This window comes from Cataglyphis hispanica, chromosome 22 (assembly GCF_021464435.1).
Source record: "Cataglyphis hispanica isolate Lineage 1 chromosome 22, ULB_Chis1_1.0, whole genome shotgun sequence".
Taxonomy (NCBI): Eukaryota; Metazoa; Arthropoda; class Insecta; order Hymenoptera; family Formicidae; genus Cataglyphis; species Cataglyphis hispanica.
This window is the reverse complement of record NC_065975.1, coordinates 3,472,813-3,493,358: the sequence shown is the minus strand read 5'-3', so window position 1 is coordinate 3,493,358 and position 20,546 is coordinate 3,472,813. Positions and strand designations below refer to the sequence as shown.

The 20,546-nt window shown below is 34.9% G+C and overlaps 1 protein-coding gene across 2 annotated transcripts in view; it reads right to left on the bottom strand.

Annotated features, from left to right (window-relative positions):
• Positions 1-4,913: 4,913 nt before the first annotated feature.
• Positions 4,914-20,546, bottom strand: part of LOC126857719 (uncharacterized) — a 136,538-nt gene continuing 120,905 nt past the window's right edge. Inside the window, exons 11-22 of one of the 2 annotated variants that reach the window (XM_050607414.1) lie at positions 17,616-17,718; positions 14,223-14,395; positions 12,202-12,700; positions 11,502-11,898; positions 11,137-11,371; positions 10,502-10,673; positions 9,983-10,222; positions 9,439-9,594; positions 8,032-8,189; positions 7,644-7,753; positions 6,751-7,272; positions 4,914-6,537 (exon numbers count right to left, since the gene is read on the bottom strand). In XM_050607414.1, the coding sequence (XP_050463371.1) occupies positions 6,385-6,537; positions 6,751-7,272; positions 7,644-7,753; positions 8,032-8,189; positions 9,439-9,594; positions 9,983-10,222; positions 10,502-10,673; positions 11,137-11,371; positions 11,502-11,898; positions 12,202-12,700; positions 14,223-14,395; positions 17,616-17,718 (2,918 nt within the window). In that variant the 3' untranslated portion in view covers positions 4,914-6,384. The remainder of the gene's footprint in view (positions 6,538-6,750; positions 7,273-7,643; positions 7,754-8,031; positions 8,190-9,438; positions 9,595-9,982; positions 10,223-10,501; positions 10,674-11,136; positions 11,372-11,501; positions 11,899-12,201; positions 12,701-14,222; positions 14,396-17,615; positions 17,719-20,546) is intronic. The other variant, XM_050607413.1, reaches the window with a different exon arrangement.

Below are 20,546 nucleotides of genomic sequence, written 5' to 3'. Positions count from 1 at the left end.
CATTGATATATATTCTGTCCATCATACACACTATTATTAATTTAAATTCATGTATACAACAATGCGAGTATGATACATAATAAATTATCAAAACCATGATTTTTACTCATATTAATTACACTGTGAAACAATTTAAATGTCTATGAACAAGATTGTTTTTCCAAAGATATTTAGGAATGAGACATTCCTTATTACTCTTCACCAATTTCTCTCCCATCGGGAGAAAATATCCCTCAAAAATCAGAGTGTATCCTCTGGAATTCATAATAATATTTTATAAGAAAGTGCGAAATTAAGAATTTATATATAATTTATTTATATTGTGTGATTTTCTGAAAATATAAATCCAGAAAAAAGTATAGTCGCGACTTCTCGCCGCTGCGTTTGTTTTGAGACATGCGTGCAATGAGTATGACAATACCTTTTTCTCTCTTAACAATAACGACAACAACAACAACAACGAGGCGATAGAAATTCAATGTGGCAGCGATATAATGTCGAGGAGGACAGCGAATATTTAACAAGATAAGAATGATGACACATACACGATATCGCAATAACGCATTTATAGACTATCATACAAATAACCAGACGCATACCAGAGAATTTGAAAAGCGCTTAAGATTACGCACAACCCTCGTATATCGCACGGAACGCAGGTCGCGATCCAGATTATCTTTAATCAAGCGCACACCGAGCCTCGGATAATAGCATATTCATCTCTGCATATCATTGCCCTAAGATAAAAGTCTTTCTACAATCTTTCATTTGATTATCATGTCCAACGATTATAATATATACGATATATGCCAAAAATTTAACAGTTTTTTGACACAATTGCTTAATAAAAATCATAACAACAAATCATCATTTTGATTTTGATAAAAATTATAATTAGGATAATCAAATATCTTATCATTACAGAATATAACAAAATATTATACAATTAAAATTTCTAATATTAAAGATATTAACAAGTTTTTAAAGGGGCATATTCTTTTAAACCTTCAAAAAATGAGTACATTTTCTAGATTTTTTTGCAGCGCAAATATTGATTTGATAAAACTTTTTTTTTTAACGGTATTCATATAATATTATTTAAAAACTTAAATAAAAATTTTTAGCTTAAAAAAATTTTTTTTTCTCAAGTTATGCGAATATTTGCAGATTTATTTATATTTAAGTACATAATAATGTTATTGATATTAATATTAGATACTGCAAATATTAGATACTACAAAAAAATAAAAAGTTTTTATCAAATCAATTTTTGCAAAAAAAATTTAGAAAATGCACTTATTTTTCGAGAGTTCAAACGGGCATGCCCCCTTAATTTTAATTCTTCATGACATTTTACTTGCTAACGAATTATTTTCTTATAAGTTTTAAATGATTTTAAAATTATTCTCAAATATCCGTAAAAAATTGCTTTCATTAACACAGTTTCTTTTTATTTTTTGCTGGATCGAAAACCCATTATTCGTCTCAATGTACACCTAAAATTACTCTTATTCTACTCAGTCGCCGGAATCCGCTCACGTGGCGCACAGTGTCTCGTTACACAATTTTAACTCGCATTAAAAATACTCTTTCATTCTCTCGTCCTGTTTAACATTGCATATGCACATGTATGCCATATGTGTGCGTGTGTTCACATTTTTATAATATATATGTGTATACGTATATATGTATATATATATATATATGTCTTTTCCATTTTGTCTCCTATCCCCACCCCTCTTCGTTTGCGAAAAAACTTCTTTACATATTTACGTGAATGCATGTACAGTTTTGTGAACAATAGGCGGCAATAGCTGGACAGAATGGCGTTCGATGACATTTTTTTCGATTTTTTTTTAGGTGTTCTCTCGAGAACGAAGCTTGTGTCGTGCCTCGACACAATCTCCTTCTTTTTTTTTTCTTTTTTTTTTGTTCTACGTTTTGATCGAGCAACGCCTGGACTGTCTCATCGAGTAAAAAAAGTGTCCTTTTGTACATTAGTATATTTCATGTCGCAGCGCGAGAGGAGGAAGAACTATAAATGACAGATGTGAGTTTGTACTGATTCATGGTATATTTTTGGGGAAAATTCGAGCGCAGGTTCATTTTGTCATATTTCAAGATTAATTAATATCGATATAATTTCAATGAGACAGAGAGAGAAGAGGGCGAGGGAAGAAGAGAGGAAGTTTGGGAGAATTTAATTTTCAATGCTCACTATAGATACATAAAATTGTACTTTACACGAAATCAATTTTGCATGTCTATAAAATTGACAGCTCTCATCGAAATTATATATCGATTTCACAAATATTTCATGTTTCGGATAACCGTTGATGGACAATGTTTTATGCACAAACGTATGCATTTAGTAGTTGAATATTCATGGAGTTTAATATGTTTATGTATATTAATTTGTTATTCGTGTTGATTAAACCTCGAGTTTACGCAATTATGTAACGGACATCGTGAATTATATAATCATCGAAATTTCATCAGCAACCTTTGAGTGAACCTGCGCCGAGTTTCATTCCGATAAATATAACGCGCGATGAATAATGAGCTTACGACTCCTCTGTTTAAACTGAGAGAGAACCGTCGTAGATATACAATGACCAATCGAGTACACATTCGATCACACACTAAACATCTACGATTACATACTGACGAAGTAGAATATCGAGTTTTGCTCACTCCACAATTCGTTTTGTCTCAATCGTAAGATCATACATACGTAAACTGCTAGAAAGTCCATTATTTCCGTACGTACGATAGTGGATGAAACGAGAAGAATTACGTATCTATCGCGCGAAAATTAAGTTAATTTTTGTGAAGATTTACATTATAATAATTAATCATTTAATCTGTAAAATAACTATTAATTTTAAATTAATCAGAATAATAACTGCTATTATAGTATTATATTCGCGATATCTTATTATTCTATCACATATTGTAAAATATTACAAAGAACTCCTTTGCTACGTAATGATTAATGATTGATATAAAACATTAACAACACAAATCACACTCTGCACTATATATGTACAATGATAATCGACATTTGTCGAACGGCGATACTTCGAAATTCTACTTTCGTCCAGCTGCTTGCCTGAACAATAAGACACTTAACAGTTTGGCGATCTCCGCATTTGACGGGAGGAGACCGATTTTAACCCTCAACTTCTATGATTGATAATTTGGATAAAATCATTATATTACGGTAAGATCAATTTTGATCCCAATAACTTTTAACCGAAGTACAATCTTTGATTTTTATTGATACACCTACATCCAGTTTTTGTGTAAGTTCACGACAAAATATAAGTCACCAAACACATTTAATAATATTTAAATAATTAATAAATTAAATAATATTAGAGTATACTATTATAAGAGAATATTAAAATATTAATATTTGATATAATATTAAAATATTAATATATGAATATTAAAATATTAATTATATGAATAATTTTGAATGATTTCTGATAATGTAGTTATGCCGATGATTAAATAACCTTCTTTTAAAATCCAGAAATTTAAATAGTCAAAAATAACTAATTACATATAAATATAAATCACATTATTTTTTGTACATCCTAAAATACGACATACAAATGCCTACATTGGAGACAGATTTGAGCCTACCGTAGTGGTTGAGGGTTAACGGCCTTTTACCTTTACGTACGTTACATCGTAATATTACTTGTTACGTATATTAATAACACAATATATAGCGGGGGATCGGCGCTCGAAAACATTACGTCATAATTGCGGGCGACCACACACAATCGAGATCGTGTAAAAATATTACCTTCCCTGGAATTTCCGGGGAAGAAGTTTTGGAAAGAATCCTCCAGAGAGAAAGAGACTGATAAGTACGCGCAATTCTTGATCAATCGCGCGATTTTTTTTCCTCTCCTTCTTTCTCTCTTTGCCTATTTTTTGACATATGTACTCGATCGAAAACTCTCCTTTCGAAACTCCTTTCGCCTGGCGGAAAAAAAAAAGTTATCGATATGTTTTTCGTGAAACGGAGAAGATCGATAGTCCACGATCGTGTAATAAAAAATTTCGCGAATACAGTCGAGGGCGAGTGTCTTCCGAGATGGAAGATACCTTGCTAAATGAAGAAGAGGCCCCCGCGCGCGCGCTATCGCGCGAAACATTCTTTCTTCAGCCTGCCCCCTTGTGGATTTTAGAATCTCTGCCTTAGAGTATTTGAAGATATAAAATCTACGATATAGAAAACAGAACAGATCTCGAATATATATATATATATTTTTTTTTTGGTTTTTTCCCCACATTCAACATCGATTCACTTGTCGTTATTATATTATTTCTCATTATTACTGTTATCGTTATTATTTTTATCATTATTGTTGTTACTCATCGTTTAGCATTTTATTCTTACCGATAGGTATATATATATATGTATATATATATATATATATATATATATATATATATAATTTATATATTTCTTCATGCTATAATATAGTAAATTTCTTTTACGTGTTATATCAGTAATGCTTTCTTTTATGATACAGATTGTCATGTGTCGGCAATTTATTAAGTGCCGCCGATACCGTGCGCATGGATGCTCTCAATTGAGAATCCATCTGATCGATGACAGTCCAAATAAATTTCTCTTTCGACCGTTGACGTTTCATTTAGAACTCGAAACGATGACGTTATGATTCACTGCTTTTATTTTATTTTTATTTATTTTTTTTTTTATTTATTAGCGATGCAAAAAAATGGATAATGCCACATGACGAGTATCACTTCTTCATTATCCATTTGCAATATCGAAACGAATATATCGGGGAAAGTAAGGTAAGTTTTTTGGATCCTTTTTTGGATTTGTCTCTCTAAAAAAAAAAAAGAAAAAAATTAATAAAAAAATTTTTCTGACCACTAGTAGTCTTTAGTGGATTTTAAATTAAAAGAAAAAGGCTAGTTGCTGAGAAAAAAAAAATTTGATTACCGAGGACGATAATATTTTTTGGAGAAGTCAAAATATCTGGCTTGACTCTACTCGGTTTTTCTACCCTACTTTCCCTTATATTTTTTTCTTTAATTAATTACTTTTAATTAATTCTAGATTTCATTGAAATCTGCGCCTCACTTGCAATCGACGTGCTTCGTATTTGCCTCTATCGATCGCGCACTAGAGTTATATTAATATTTAGCAAATTCCACATCTCTAGGAGATTGATGACGCCTACTCGCGAAACTTTAATATGAAATGTCGATCACATCGTAATTGTGTGTCTTACTTCATTTCCCAGATCGATTCATCAATACTAGGTATTTCTTGCCCTGCAAGACTTTGGAAGAGCATTTTATACTATCGGAAACAACAATTTTCTTCGACATCGTGTTTCTCAACAATTTATATAAATATTGAAATTATATAGCATGTATGTTTTCTGAAAGATCATAGAAAAAATAAGTAGTGAGATGCGTATATAATTTCTAATAATTCTAATATATTATCATAGTTAGAATAATAGAGTTAGAATAATAGAGTTTTTTTCTTTTTTCATCAACACACTTTCATCCCAAATATTTACCCCAAAATATGGAAGCAAAATTCAACTAATTAGGAGATCACGAAATATATATTGTGGAAGCATCGTTATAAAATAATCTTTTAAAATTTGGAAGCAAAGTTTACGAAGATTCTTAATGCGCTATATAAAATTTTGCGTTATTCGAAAATAATTATGCGCGCATTGTACATTTTTATTTTCACCAACGTAGGCCAACATTTCACAAGTCCGATCGTGACATATGACGAATGAGTGAAAAGTTCGAGTGGGAAACTTTCAAATTCCTCATATAAATTTTTTTAAACAAACTTTTCAGAAACTTCTCTTTCAAGTATCGTCATCTTCATCGATATTAGCCTAATTACTTTTCCGGAGGGATGATTTTATCTTGATGCCGCAAACAAAATAAACAGCTCGAAACGCCATGAGACATGATTGAATTACCGCGCGAGTATCGAATAAAGTTTTGCGCGGATCCGAGCCGAGACTGTCTAAACTCATTGTTCGTTGAGGGGATTCGGCAGCGACCTTATACAGTTTCGGAGCAATCTATCAAAGCACTTGTCAGGCCCTGCAGTGTAATTATCGACTCCAACGTATCGAATTTCGTGAACGCGGTCGGATGCTCCAATTACAGATCACCGCTTACGCGAAAAGAGATCATGGTTATTCCCCGCACAATATCCGATGACACGGCATGAAAAATATTACGAGATAAGATTTTTTTTATATTTTCCTTTTCGCAAAATTTGTCGATTCATCATCGAAACGTATTTTCAGGTACACAATATGCTTACGGCGTTTTTCGCGCTTTCGTTGACGTTTACAGTCCGCAGTCGAAACTCTCTTGATTCTGCACTTTCTTCTGGTATGCCTCCAAATAACTGTCGACGTTCCTGTATATGCCCGAATTCGCTTGGAACATTAGGGTCTCGAGGATACGTTCGTTCCTTATGGCTTTCGACGGCAAAACGATCTGGAAGACGAGATACGATTTCTTTCGCATTTTTTTAAAATAATCAAAAAAAAAAAAAATAATCGATAGTAACTATTTTATATTAGCGGATCTATTAATCATACATTTATTTTCATCTAACCACTTAGATAACTTAGTTATCTTTATTCTGTAATGTTGTTTATATTTTTATCTGACATTTTTTTTTACCTATAATATTTTTTCAATACGTACCCTGATTAATTCATGGGGTGTTATCCTATATAATTTGAGGTCCCTGCTGAGCCTCTCCATGATACACTTGAACTCTACCTTGGCGTCGAGCTTGGTCGATTTAGTTTTGGTTCTATGCCTCGCCCAATTCAACATTGCCTCGAACTTTTTAATCTCCACCACTTCGAGGCTACGGCACATGATCATTTGTACCATCGACTCGCTTAAAGTGAGGAAGTCCGGATTCTGGAAGAGCTGATAAGCCCTCGTCTCGACGAACGCGAGGATCATATTGACCAATTCCGAGGCGGATGTGTATCGCCAGTAATAATTCTCGAGGGCGCATAGCATCACGCAGACGATCTCGATCCTGAGGAACTGCTTGGCGTGATGGAAGCAGGCCTGAAGTAATTCCGGTAGATCGTAATGTTCCGCGGCGCATATCAGACCCGGTATGTTGCTACACGTCAGCGGACAGGATCCCGTATGCAAATAATCCAGTAGAATTCGGAAAGTTTCCGGATCGAACTCGATGATATCGAACTGAAAATATATTTTTTTATCGATTAGAGATTAAAGCTATATGACTAATATTTTAATTGATTCATAACATTTATTATAAATATAATTTTTATTATTAATTAGAATTATTAGAAATTATCGTACTTATTTGTACAAACTGTTACGACTTATTTCCAATAATATGAAATGTTATTGCTACTTAAAAAAAATCAAATATAGATAATTAAAAGAATTAAAAAAATTTAATCTTATGGAATGTAAAATATTATAATTGTTTACTTGGTTGATATATCGATTACGAATATGTTCTGGAAATTGAGATTTTACACAGTAACACGAGCTTTCTTAAGAGCCGCTCCTATTTTTTTATACGCATCTGATGTCCCACTCACCTCGGTCTGCGCTAATTTCGCTCTATCTACTTTCTGCGCGTCGGCGCAAACGCTGAGCCTCGGCACTGCCAATGATTGGGCTGCTTTGTCCTTATCTTTTACTTCTTTATCTGTAAAAGATGTTTATTCTATTTTTAAAATTCATCTATCTACTCCATCGCAAAATGAAGATCTATTGTACATATGAATGCATTTCTCTTTCTCTCTCTCTCTCTCTCGTCACGTGGTTATTAAACGTCAACAGAGAGTATTCTTATACGCTATATCCACGTACGACTCGGTTGTGTCTATGCTTATTTTTAATTATGCATGATATTTGAACGTAAGATTAAAAACTACATGATATATAAGACAAGCTCGGTTTTCTCTTAAAAACTGTGACACGTACTACTGCAATCTTGCGAACTGGCCCATCGCTTTCGATCCTCGCTCTGCAGAGTGTGGCCACTACCGTGTTTTCTTATACTCCTTCCCCATCCCGCCGTGATCGTGCCCAATCGTGAGAAGGCCCGTTTCACCATCGGTGACGAGGGGACACTTTTGGGCCTAAACACATCAGAACCAGTATCTCACAGAAACCGCGGAGCGGCACTTCAAGGTATGGAGACGGAATTTATGGACAATCCGCGTAGAAACGGGAATAAATTCAGAGTGATCGGGAGGGGTCTGATCATATAATCGGAAGGAAGAAATATTAAGTATAAAATTTTACGAAACAAAAACGACACAACGACGAAAGCTTACTCTCGGAATTGAACAATTTGTATCTGTCAACGTGCGAAGAATCGAAACAATTTGTGCGCATTATCGAATCTAACAGCGATACGAGACTTTTGCCAAATTATTAATATAGTGTTGGTACAGTTATTGCATGAAATTTAGAATATAGAAAACAAAAATGACAGTGAACTGCGGTAATACAAAATTATTGACAATAATATCGCAATTAAAGTAAACGAAAGGAAGCATATTCGGTGATTTCGATATTAATGTATGGATAAATAAAAAGGTGCGAAAGAAAATACCATAAAAGAGAGATTATATAAAAAATAGGACGTCTCAGAATAATATGAGCGAACAAAATGGCAAACTTTATTTGTAGAACTCTATTTCGCTATCTGTAACGTAATTGCCGCTCCTTTTTAGCGATCGAAGCAAGTTTGCCATGAGTCACATCATTCGACAAAGTACTGCAGGTGCCTCTCAGAGAAGAGCATGCCACATAGAATTCAATACACGATACATGATTTCATTTATAATTTCTTGCATTATGTATACGGTAAATAAGGTAGATATATATATATATATATATATATATATAAACAAAAAGAAATAGTTATACACGAAATAATCATGCGGTGCCGTGAGGATAGGAGACATGGATGTGCCGTAAGAAGATACATATATTTCGATATAAATATAAAGTAAACATTCGAGACATCGAAAATCGCAGGCATTGATCTCACCCGTCAAACGGGATTCCCAAATTTTATTCTCATTAGAGATATCCAATTAATACCGTCGCATAATCCAGGTTCTTCGATCGAGCACTCTAAGAAATCCGTGCCCAATCCGTCCTCTCAAGTCACCAATCAGTTTTGCAATCGTGCGTTTTGCGGATTATTTTCAATTTTTGTTCAACAAATTTAATTACGAAGCTTACCATTTTTTTTGTCACGACGCAATTTCCGCCTTAAGCGGAACACGATATCAACGATTTACAAACTGGATTCATGAGACTAACGGATAAATATCGCGGTATAACAATGAGACAATCTTGATTGTTGAAACGTACCTTGGACTCTCCATATCGGGAACTTGAAGAAAGTTCGAACTCTTCGGTTTCTGCGGGCTGAGCAATGTCGGCGCCGGCCTCGCCAGCAACTCAGCAACCGGCACTTGCGGGCTTCCGAAGCCCGCTTGAATTCCGTACAACATTTCTTGAAATACTCTGTATATGAACAAATATTTGTTGATAAATTTCCACACATTGATTTAATATCAGTGTTCAAACTGAATAAATTTTCTACATTCATCTAATTTTTTAACGCTCTTTTGTTTAGCTCAAATAAATATTTTAATATGGATTTATTTATTGATTTGAATTTCTATTGATTAATAAATTAATGATCAACGAATTATTGTGAAAAACATCTTTCTGCACTAATAATAAATATAAATCGAGAAAAAGAGCACAATTGTTTAAATTTATTAATTTAAATTTATTATTATTTATAATATATATTTATTAAATATTATATATTTATTGAGTTTATAATTAATTAAATTTACAATATTAACATTTTACATATTAAATACAGTTCCGAATATTTTGTCACCTGCTTCTTACTGCTAGAATCGCTCTAACTCCGATAAATCTAACTTTTTGCTTCTGTTGTCCTGGCACGAGGAAAGACACGTCAAACAGACTAGCATTTAGCGTCACGTTCGCTGAATTATTAAGGAACACCTTGGTAAAGTCCTTTGCGAGCTGATCATAATCTTCAAACTGATCTCGCACCGAATCCAACAATGGCGAAGACGGTCTCATGTGCCCAATCGGTCGCCAAGAACCTCGTCTAAGAATTAATAATGGTAAATTTAATCCCAAGCGCGTAGTAAATAATTGGAAAGCTTTATAATTGACGATGCAATTAATTAATGTACATACGAGAATATAATTAAAGGATTAGGTTAATTATTACATTTGATTTTATTATTGAAGATTGATACGCGACATAAATTATACTAGAAATTATTATGACGGTAGAATAAAATATATATCAATTTTAAATATAGAATAATCGTGTCATATATTTTTAGATTATTATGTGGTCGTTTATTTTCAGTTATCTCACCTGTACGGTTTCGGAATCTGTCCGGTTTCCGCGTGATTAGCGAGATTCGCAACGATATCCTCCAACATTTGGCTTCTCGTTCGCTCCTGCATCCTCGCGAATTTCGGCGCGGAATAACTCGCCCTTTCACCGTTCACGATTTTCGTTAACATCCACTCTCGGAACATCGGACCTGTTGCGTTCGGAATTCGATAGATGAGCCCAACATAAGAGAAATTTTCTAAAGTGATATAATTTTAAAGTAGCCAGCCAACATAATTTTATCATTCACATTGTCATATCATTCTCCATATCTGACAATTAAAAACTCAATATATTATATAATAAGAGAGTATGTGTGAGAGAAATTCATAATATTAACATTAATGTCAAATTTATTACACTCTGTTGCGAAAGCCATATGGATTTATAATGAAAATTGCATCATATCAAGTAAATTATATAATTAAATTATAATTTAATATTCAAAATTTCGATGATTAAATTGTTGAATAAAATAATATCTGCTACTCTATCAAGAGAACTCCACAAACTTATTACAAATTTTCTTTATTAAGATCCTCGAAAATAAAATCAATTTTTTTTCTTAATTTTATACTCTCAATCATTCTCGGTAAAAATATAATTTTTGTCACCTTTTTCGAAGACGCTTTGCTCCCATAGATACGGTTTGTAGGCCCCAACTTCGTCCCTTGTAACCACGGACACTTCGTATCTCGTGATTTTCCGCTTTATCCGCGGACTCACTCGCACCAAGATAAATGTGTGCAAAAAGTGCGACTTGATGCAAGCCGGACTGAAACTCGTATTGTCGGCTTCCAAAAATACGACGCACACTATATCGTTGCCAATGTGTCTTTTTCTTTGGAGCTGCGCGTGCAAGAAGAAAAGACTTTTGATTAAATTTCTCCGACAATATTTTATCGCGTAAAATTGTTGGACGGAAAAAAAATTTAATAAAGATAAGATTGGCGGCAAATAATAATTTTCGACCACTCACTTTTTGAGGATCGTGTTTCTCGTAAGGCAATAAGGTGGACACGTGGAACATTATCTCGATACCCCTCCAATTGGTGTAGACAGAATATAGGCCCGTCAAATCGTGTACGGTATCGAGACCGCCTTTGTACTTGTCGAAACCCTTCAGCCTGATTTTATCCCCGAGAATCTGCAGAAATTCCTCGAACAGCAGCGAGTTGTCATTGTTATCGAGTATATCCTCCTCGCTGTACTGACCTTCCTGAACATATATCACTCCCACCTTTAACTCAGACTTGATAAAAACTTGATCGAGTTTGAGAAGTTCTTCGGGCGTATCTGGCAATTGTCCCAAGGTCAGCGGCGGATTGATGTTTACTTCCTTGCCGAGGCTACGTACCACTTCTTCTCGATCGTATCTGCAAAATGAGTGTCGTGTTTCGCGTGCTCTCGCAAAAAGAATATTAATTTTCCGTGTTTGATTAGTAATTATTATTATTTTGATTTGTTGAATATTTTTAATTGTCAGAAATAAATTTCTTTTACGGAACAATCAATAACATGTTCCATCATCAGTTATATCAATTTAAAAATTACATTTAAATTTGACGGTAAAAATTTTTATATCCTATGTGTATCACGAGTAATTAAATTCTATCAGATAATCATGCATAATTGCAATTGTGTACGCGTAAAAGTGAAATCGGAGATCCGGAAATTACCGATCGGCGAAGACGCAGCTGGCGGGAATAAGACCGTGGACCGTGTAACTGATGGCTCTGACCAGGATCCTGAATTGATCCCGGCCGTTGAGCAGTTCCTGCTTGATACTGAGTATCACCGGCCCCAGATCCTCGTCGTTCGTGAAATAGTTCCAATGCTCCGAGCCGTAGAAATATTTCTCGTACGTCTCCTGTTCGACCGAGGTAAGCTCGAAGCCCTGATTCTTCTCCCATTGTTCCTCGATGGTGGTCTTCTTCCGCGGCACATCGTCCGTATCCACCTCGTTCTCCTCGAACAAGCAAAAACTATTGTCTTGCCGCTTTAGCATCGACGAACGCTCCTCCACCGTCTGCTCCTCCGTCTGCTCGGGATCGGTTGCGTCGCGATCGCTCTCGCTTTCATCCCAGATCGTGTCCGATGTGATCTGCTGCCGCGAACATTCGATCCAGTAGCCGGGCGTTGGTATCAGGTTGTGCGGAAATTCTTGACAGAATTCATCTACGGAAAAATTCACCCTCAACTCACCAACAGTCTCTTTTTAATTTGTCCATTTATAATACAGATTTTTGTAAGTATTGACAGGAACGAAGGGAAGTCTTTAGAATTAATTAGAGTAACGCTTTTAATAAGAATACCATGATAAGTCGCTTCTGGCTTTGCAAGTTGATGACGAGTAGTTTCGATCGCGTCCCTTTGAAAGATTAAAGATATTGGATATTAAACGAGAAATCGTTAAAGAGTATAATCACTGAGTAGTAATATCATAGTGCAAAAGTTATTACATTGTCGTGGGTACGTTGTACGTAAATGCAATAATGCTCAACGTTTTCATCATGAAGCGCGCGGGGAGCAATTTCACTCAAAGCGGGAGATTAACGTTAATTAAAGCCGCTCGACTAACGCTCTTCCTGACGGGGCAAATTGAAGGGCGATAGCGTTCGATAGTGTCTTTGTTCTCCGGACATGCCAAAAGAATCGGTCGAATTACCCCCGAAGCGAAAGGGATTTGTATAGAAATTACAGGAACAAAGCGAGAAAAGGTAGAGAAATTCGTAGATAGATACATGGAGAAGGAAAAGAGAGAGAGAGAGAGACAGAGAGCGCAAGAAAGTTGAAGCAAATAACACCCGAAGACCAGCACTTCGACTGAAAATCATTAAGAGAGGAATCCGATCCGACAAAATAGCGCTTCGATCCTAAGGGTTAGATAGCCCAGAGGCGAGAGTATCTCGAAGTGATTTTCCTTCCACATCTCGCCGGACTCACATCCACTTAAGCACGTATCACCGGTAATATGTTTCTTCTTCACCGCTCTCGCCCCTCGCTGCCTTTATCAATCTTCCTCTTCCATCCTGCCTGCTTCTTTTTCCCCGACGATACCGGCTGTCGACGATACCGCAGTCGATTCACTGTAAGGTAGAACACCAAGCTGTTTGCAGACAGGGCTTGGTATTCGAACTTAGAGTGAGCCGCCCGCGGTGCCTTCCTCTTCTTCTCCTCCTCCTCGCTCTGCGATTCGACCTAATTATCAGGGCATCCCATAATGATCGTTTATATCTCACTGGAAGTTTGAATTTTGACACGCCACGAGATGGTTGAAGGTCCCCTCAATCTCCTTTTTGTAAATTGCTGATTTTTTTTTCCCCCTTCGCAAATCGAAGGAAAGGAAAGATAATTTTTTTCAAAGTTAAAAGATGAAGGCTGCGGCCTCGACGAAGCTGAAGACGATTTTACGCGACAATTATTTTTTTCTCTTTATCACGCGTTTTTTGTCACGAATACAATCTCGCACGTAAGATTTACATCCGCTATGCGAAAGCGACCTCACGGGATAACTTTGCACGTATAATCGCGCGTAATCCAAGGCGGGCGAAACCACCTGTAGCTTCGTCTCATGCATATGCACTCCTGCAAAAGTCGACGGCGTCCGCTGCATCGGCCTCGTTTCGTGAAAACGTGACGCGACGATGAGAGAAGGAGGAAAAATGAATGAGCGATCTTGACGATGACGAGTACTTACCGGAGCACGCCTGAGGTGGCAGCGGGAAGATTAAGGTGGTCGAGGACTTTCTTCTCGCAACTGCGCAGCCTAAACTTTGTGGTTTGAAGCTGCGCAACTGCTGCATGAAGTCCGAGCACTCCATCAGCGCCACGTCGGCAAAGTGCAGATCGCAAAGTATCTGGTTCTTGAACCTGAAATGCAAAACTATCCTTAAAATCGTTCGTCGAAATAAGTGATGCTTTCGCCGTCAAGAGTCATATAAAAAAAAATCTATAAAAAGATGTTTGCGGAGCTGTATATGTTTTATAGCGATACATTGAATATCATTAGTGTGAGAAACAATTATGTTTATACTTTTATTATCTCATAAACTTATATGTAAGCGCGATATAAATGGATTTAATATTTGACAAGCGAATATAACACGCGATATTTTTTTTTTTTTTTACTAATGCAATAATCGTTTTCCTATCGTGTAATTTATTTTTACATTAAATATTTATTTTATGGATTATAAAAATTATTGGCAATTAAATTAGTGTTTGCGATAAGAGTACAATGAACCAATTACAAAAATTAATTAAGTGAATTAATAAGATTGCGATTAAGGAGTAAAATTTTTTTTTTTCCATTTCTGACGCTATTCATTTTGACGATGATAATACTTGCAAATTTAAGCGAGTTTTCACAAATGAAAACAATCAAGAAAAATGAAGTTTTATAGGAGTTCTAACTTGATAAAACCCGTCATGTCTCGACGGCGGTCGTTATTGGAATACGCCGACTCCCTTATCTTCTCTATCATTTGCTATTATCGCGCGGATTTACGCAATACCAATTAAAATCACGAGTTTCCCAGGAACGTGTTCATCCATATCTCAATATTTCTAATCCATATATAAATATATCCTTGAACACTTTACAATTTCTTTAACTTTTGTAATAAATTTTCTTTTTTATCATATCAGTCTTTTCGAATTATGTTATTTTTTTTTAACATTTTGCATAAATCATTTACAAAGAAAAGGAAATATTAATTTATTCTTTGAAAAAGCTCTAATTTATAAATACGAAAGTATAAGAAATTAAATTATTCACTTATATATTTTTCATGCAATGATATTTAGTAGTAATAAAATTAATATTTATGTTATTTTATTATATTTATATTATTATAAATTATAATTTATAATAATATAAAATACATATATATATACATAATGTTATTTAGGCGAGTTTAGTAGGCAATAGTAATAATCGAGCGTGGCCGCAAATCATATAAAATATTATTATCTAAGATTTATATGACATTTCTATTTATATTTTCTCCGGCGAAATTCGACTCGTTCGCATAATACAGTGACGCATTAGCGACTTGCGTAAGTAAGGGTTGTAAAGCCGTCGGTAGTCGCGCATAACGGCACATTAAAATGTCCATTCCATTAGGCTTGCATCTGACAGGATTGCGCACGTTATTTCCAGGGGGCCTGCCGCTCGCAATAATAATTATTTTTCAATAATCTCTCTTTCGCACGCGCGCGAATTTTCGCCGAAGAAAGCTTTCGTCGAGGAATAATGTTATAACGCGCTAAGATCCGGCCTTTTTAACAACGACAGCTCGACGATAACGCGCTTCGTAAACGCTCGTCGAATCGTAAGTGGATTTCTGAATCTTCAATCCGATATCGTTCGTCCTTTTATCCGAGGGGAGGGCCCATGCTAAAGTCACTGATTGTACACTCTCGTCGCACGTGACTCACGATCGAGCTACGTGATGGGGGATAGTTTTCCGATCGACTGATCTCTGTGACACGTGTAAACGAAAACGAAACGAATGGGAAACGCGATAGCTAGCCGAGGTTTCGATTTAAAAATCTAAATTTGGTGGATACGGCGGAGGCGCGATATTCGTTATCGCGCGTGTTCTCTACAACAAAATCAGATTGACTTTCCGCGAGGCATCCAACGGAACGCTTGTTTCGTTGAATGTCCCCGCGATTCGATTAATCGAGAAGATCGAATTTCGCCGAGTGACGAACACTCGATTCCGCGTCATTTCGCCTCTCGATCGTTCATCGTGTTTGTCGGACTCGTACGTAATTTCTATGCTCGTCGCGTATGGGAAAAAGTAGTAAAAGTCAGACGGCGACGTGATGTATAGACGGTGAAAAAAGTGCCTTTCCCTGTCGCGCGATCCAATGACGCCTTTCTCACCTCGGAGAACAAAGTGTTAAATCGTGAACGGAATCTCGGTTTGTGTATTGAGATGCGTTTCAAAAGTTGCACAGTTGCACAACAATTCTTCGGCTGATTGCTGAGTTTATATAAAGGACTTATAGAAAGTTGTAGGTATATAATTGACAGTTTGTTTCATTTAAAAAATTCATATTGTAAAATTATATATTCTCTCAATCTTTTTAAACCAAAGAGAATGAGAGGAATACATTAAACATCATGAGATGATAAATTATTAGCGACAAATAGGATCGTATATCCTAATTTAAAATTTAAATTATACAAGCGATTACATATTTATTTATTAGTCCATTTTTATGTCGAGCGTCTCTGAGACTACGCAGAGATGTAGAGATCGAGAGAGCAGTATTTCATCGCGCATATCTCGAGCAGTTGGCATCCAGCCTCCGAGACTGAAATATCCTGAGAATTCAGTGTCATTCAGGGGCCGTCCGTGTCGTGGATCTCGTTTCATATACGTCGGCTCAATTTTTTTAAATATAGATGGAGATGTAGGGAGTAGAGCGGAATGGCATAAAGCAAATAGCGGACAGGATCTAATGATGTACGCTTATAAATGACGCACGTTTAGAACGAACGAAAAAAAAAAAAAATTATAATAATGCTCGCGATAGCTTGCAGTTTGCCAAAATGACGCCAGGAGCGATAAAAATGTGCACTTTATTGCGCATTAATTGTTTTTTTTTTCCCGAATAATAGCAACTTTAAATGTAAAATATAAAGGATAATCCACTCTTTGTACGTTCATCTTTTGTAGGTAATGCTAAATGCAGGTTCCATTGTGTGAAACCAGACTGGAGATAAAAAATGATCAATCGACTAATAATAAGTGATAATTTAAATGGTAAAGGCACGAATTTTTATTACTCAGCATTTTTTCGGCAATTTTCAGAACAAGAATTATTTTCTTATATTATGGATCGATATTATGAAATTTTATACAATGTTAATAGAGTAATAATACATTGAAGATATTTCCAAAATTTGGCGTGAAAAAAAAAAAAGAAAGATTCATCTCAAGATTTTTTAGAGAAGTTAGCATTTATACAGAATATTTTCGAAATGCAGTTGCATTAATGGACGAAAGTCTCGGTGAAATGGAAATGTAATGAGATAGATATGGAGGATGAAAAATAAAGAAACGATTTTACTCACCGTCTTGCCCGCTTTTGATTGGGTCCCGTCAAATCCCGACCGCAGCTGTTACATTTTAGGCACTCCTCGTGATAATGATTGTTGTCGTACAACGGCGATGGTTCTTGAAACAATAAGCACAGAGATAGATTTTTAAGTTTCATGTCGAAATGTATAATGTGTGTGTGTGTGTGTGTGTGACAGATATTTATTATAAAATCTCAAGATATGAGAAAGTCTCAAAGTATATACATATAAGAATGTGTTTAGAAATATTCACGTTTTTTTAGTAAAATGATACTCGCGATATTTTTCACGTGATACTTGACTTGACTTCTACATTTGATAAAAAATCCAGTCAAGGTTCACGTTATTTGTTCACATTATTTGCATGAATATTGTAAACATATATTTATTATAAATATTTATATTTATAAAATAATACTTAAATATTAAAAAGCTATAATAATTAATTTATGTTCCCCTATATATATTTCGACAGATTTTTTCCTGTTTCTCGCATCCCTCGTTCTAAATCTTCTCAACGCATTACGTAATATCTTCATCCTCGTTATCGTCGTTAAAACCTCCGAGAGAACTTGTCTATCATCCCAGTTTGCATTATTTTTCTATCTCCGCACCTCCTGCCCCTCTCTTTTATCGTGTCCTTACTTAACTACCCTTTTGCGAGGTTGTGTTGAGCCGAATCGGGGTGTGGTCGTCGCTCTCGTGACACCGCACCATATCACACATCGACACACCGGATGTCATAAAGAGTTCGAGCGCGTACCAGGCATGGAATTTTGATATCGAGAGAAAAGCGGCGCCGCATCGGTCGGTCGGTTGGTTTCATCAGGAAGCAAACCGGCGAGGCATTCGTGACCGTCGCGACATGTAATTGCACATATGCACGCACGCATATAAATAAGGGCTTGTATAATTTAGGGGCATCTCGACATGTTAACGTAAAGAGGAAAGAATGTTTCGCAACGTTCAGACAATAGAGGGATTTTAATCTCTATTTTATTTGTAGACACGAGATACGGAGTGTAAAAAGAGATTAGGTACAATCAAATATATAAACACGTGAAAATACGATGTAAAGATTTGTGGAGGAATAAAGTGTTATTTTCTTGCTATACGTTAAAAGAGAGAGCTGAAGATTCTCGAGGAAAATTTGTGTCGTCGGACATTTTGTGCGCTGAAATAATATATTTTTTATGGCGCTCTCTCTTTCTCTTGAAATATAAAAAAACAAAAGTGCTATTACATGAATAAACGAAGCTATCTGTACGCATATTTTTCGCGTATAATGATCAATTATTCTGCATGCATGAAAATTTTCATTCTCGTAAAATTACTGTTGACATTTTGCACAACATTGCAATAATACTCAATTTTGTTTATTTTACTTCTCTCATAATAAAAATATATAATAAAAATGTCCAATATTAATTAGCAGCATTTTTGGAATTCCAACTTTTACATTGTCACAATATTATTAAAGCGTCGAAATCTCGGGCAAAATGTCAAAATGTTGTTAAATTTCTTTATATATGCTTTAGGATGCCTCGTAATCCCGGAATTAGTATTATTTCAAGTTAGAAAATATTTAATAAATGGCTTCTCTCCCCCTCTATTTTCTCTCTGTCTGTCCCTCTCTCTCTCTCTCTCTTTCCTCATCTCTTTTAATCCTAGAATTGACAAAACTGAAAATATTGAGAGCTTGAGATTATGTAAAAAAAGAAAAATTCTATACAGAAATAAAATTCAGTGAAATGTATCACAAAAAATTCAAGAATATAATTTATGCAATAATGTCACTTTTCTAAATAATTTTTAAATAACAAAAAATATTTGCGATAAAAAATTAATAAGAAATAAACAAAATCTACAAAAGCAAAGTTTAAAATGATACGCTTTCCGAAAAATCTATGAAAGAATCGATAAATTTCCAAATTATTCACAATCCCTTTTATTCCAACTTACATCCATGAAAAATTATATTGTGTCAGAATTGTTTTAGGAAGATCATTTTAAAAACTATTGTAGACACTCGCGGAATACCCTATATATTATTCTAGAATCTTTCCGCCGCTGCCCGCACACGAAGCATAGATATGCCTTCTCATTGTTTAACTTCGGTTGTTAGAAAGTTATATAGAATATATATATATAACACATAAGTTGTTATTACATATTTTAATGACGACGATGTGTATCTTAAATAGAAATAGCGAACTCTCCCTTCTACTAATTGAAATTTGACGATCTAAGATCGTAAGGCTCTTGTACACACAAGATGTTCGTTTTAAATGAGAAACTTGCGTGAGAATCAAATTTGATAAAATTTTAATTGAAATAATATTTTCCGAAATATAATAATATTTCTATATAAATATTGCATGTTATTACATGTGGGGAAAAATAAAAGTTTACTGTTTCCATAACTCTTCCTCTTTTATGTTATCACAATATTTTTCTTCCGAGAAAAAATGAACTTATGTGATTATATAAAATTATAGCTAGCCATATATGATCTTACGTTCATTTTTTTCGGGCAATTAAGTAAAATATTGCAATAGGGATGCTATTTTTTTTACACATTATACATATATATATATATTTTTTTTTTATTGCATATACATATATTTTACTTACGTGCATTATAATTTATAATTTGCTATGTTTTATTTTGATTATTTTTTAGTCGCAGAATATCTAAAATTAGATACATAAAAAGATTGCATCAAATGCGTTTCGAACGATACGATTTAACGTACAAAATCAATTTCGCTAACTATTATCACTTTGAATGCGCTTGCAACGCGCTAAATTACGTTATAATATTTATGTATTAATATTAATTGAGAAAAGTTTAAAAGACACCGATGAATCTGAAATATAAAGTAGCTAACAAAATCTCGTTTTCAAGTTTTCGCGGACCGTAAT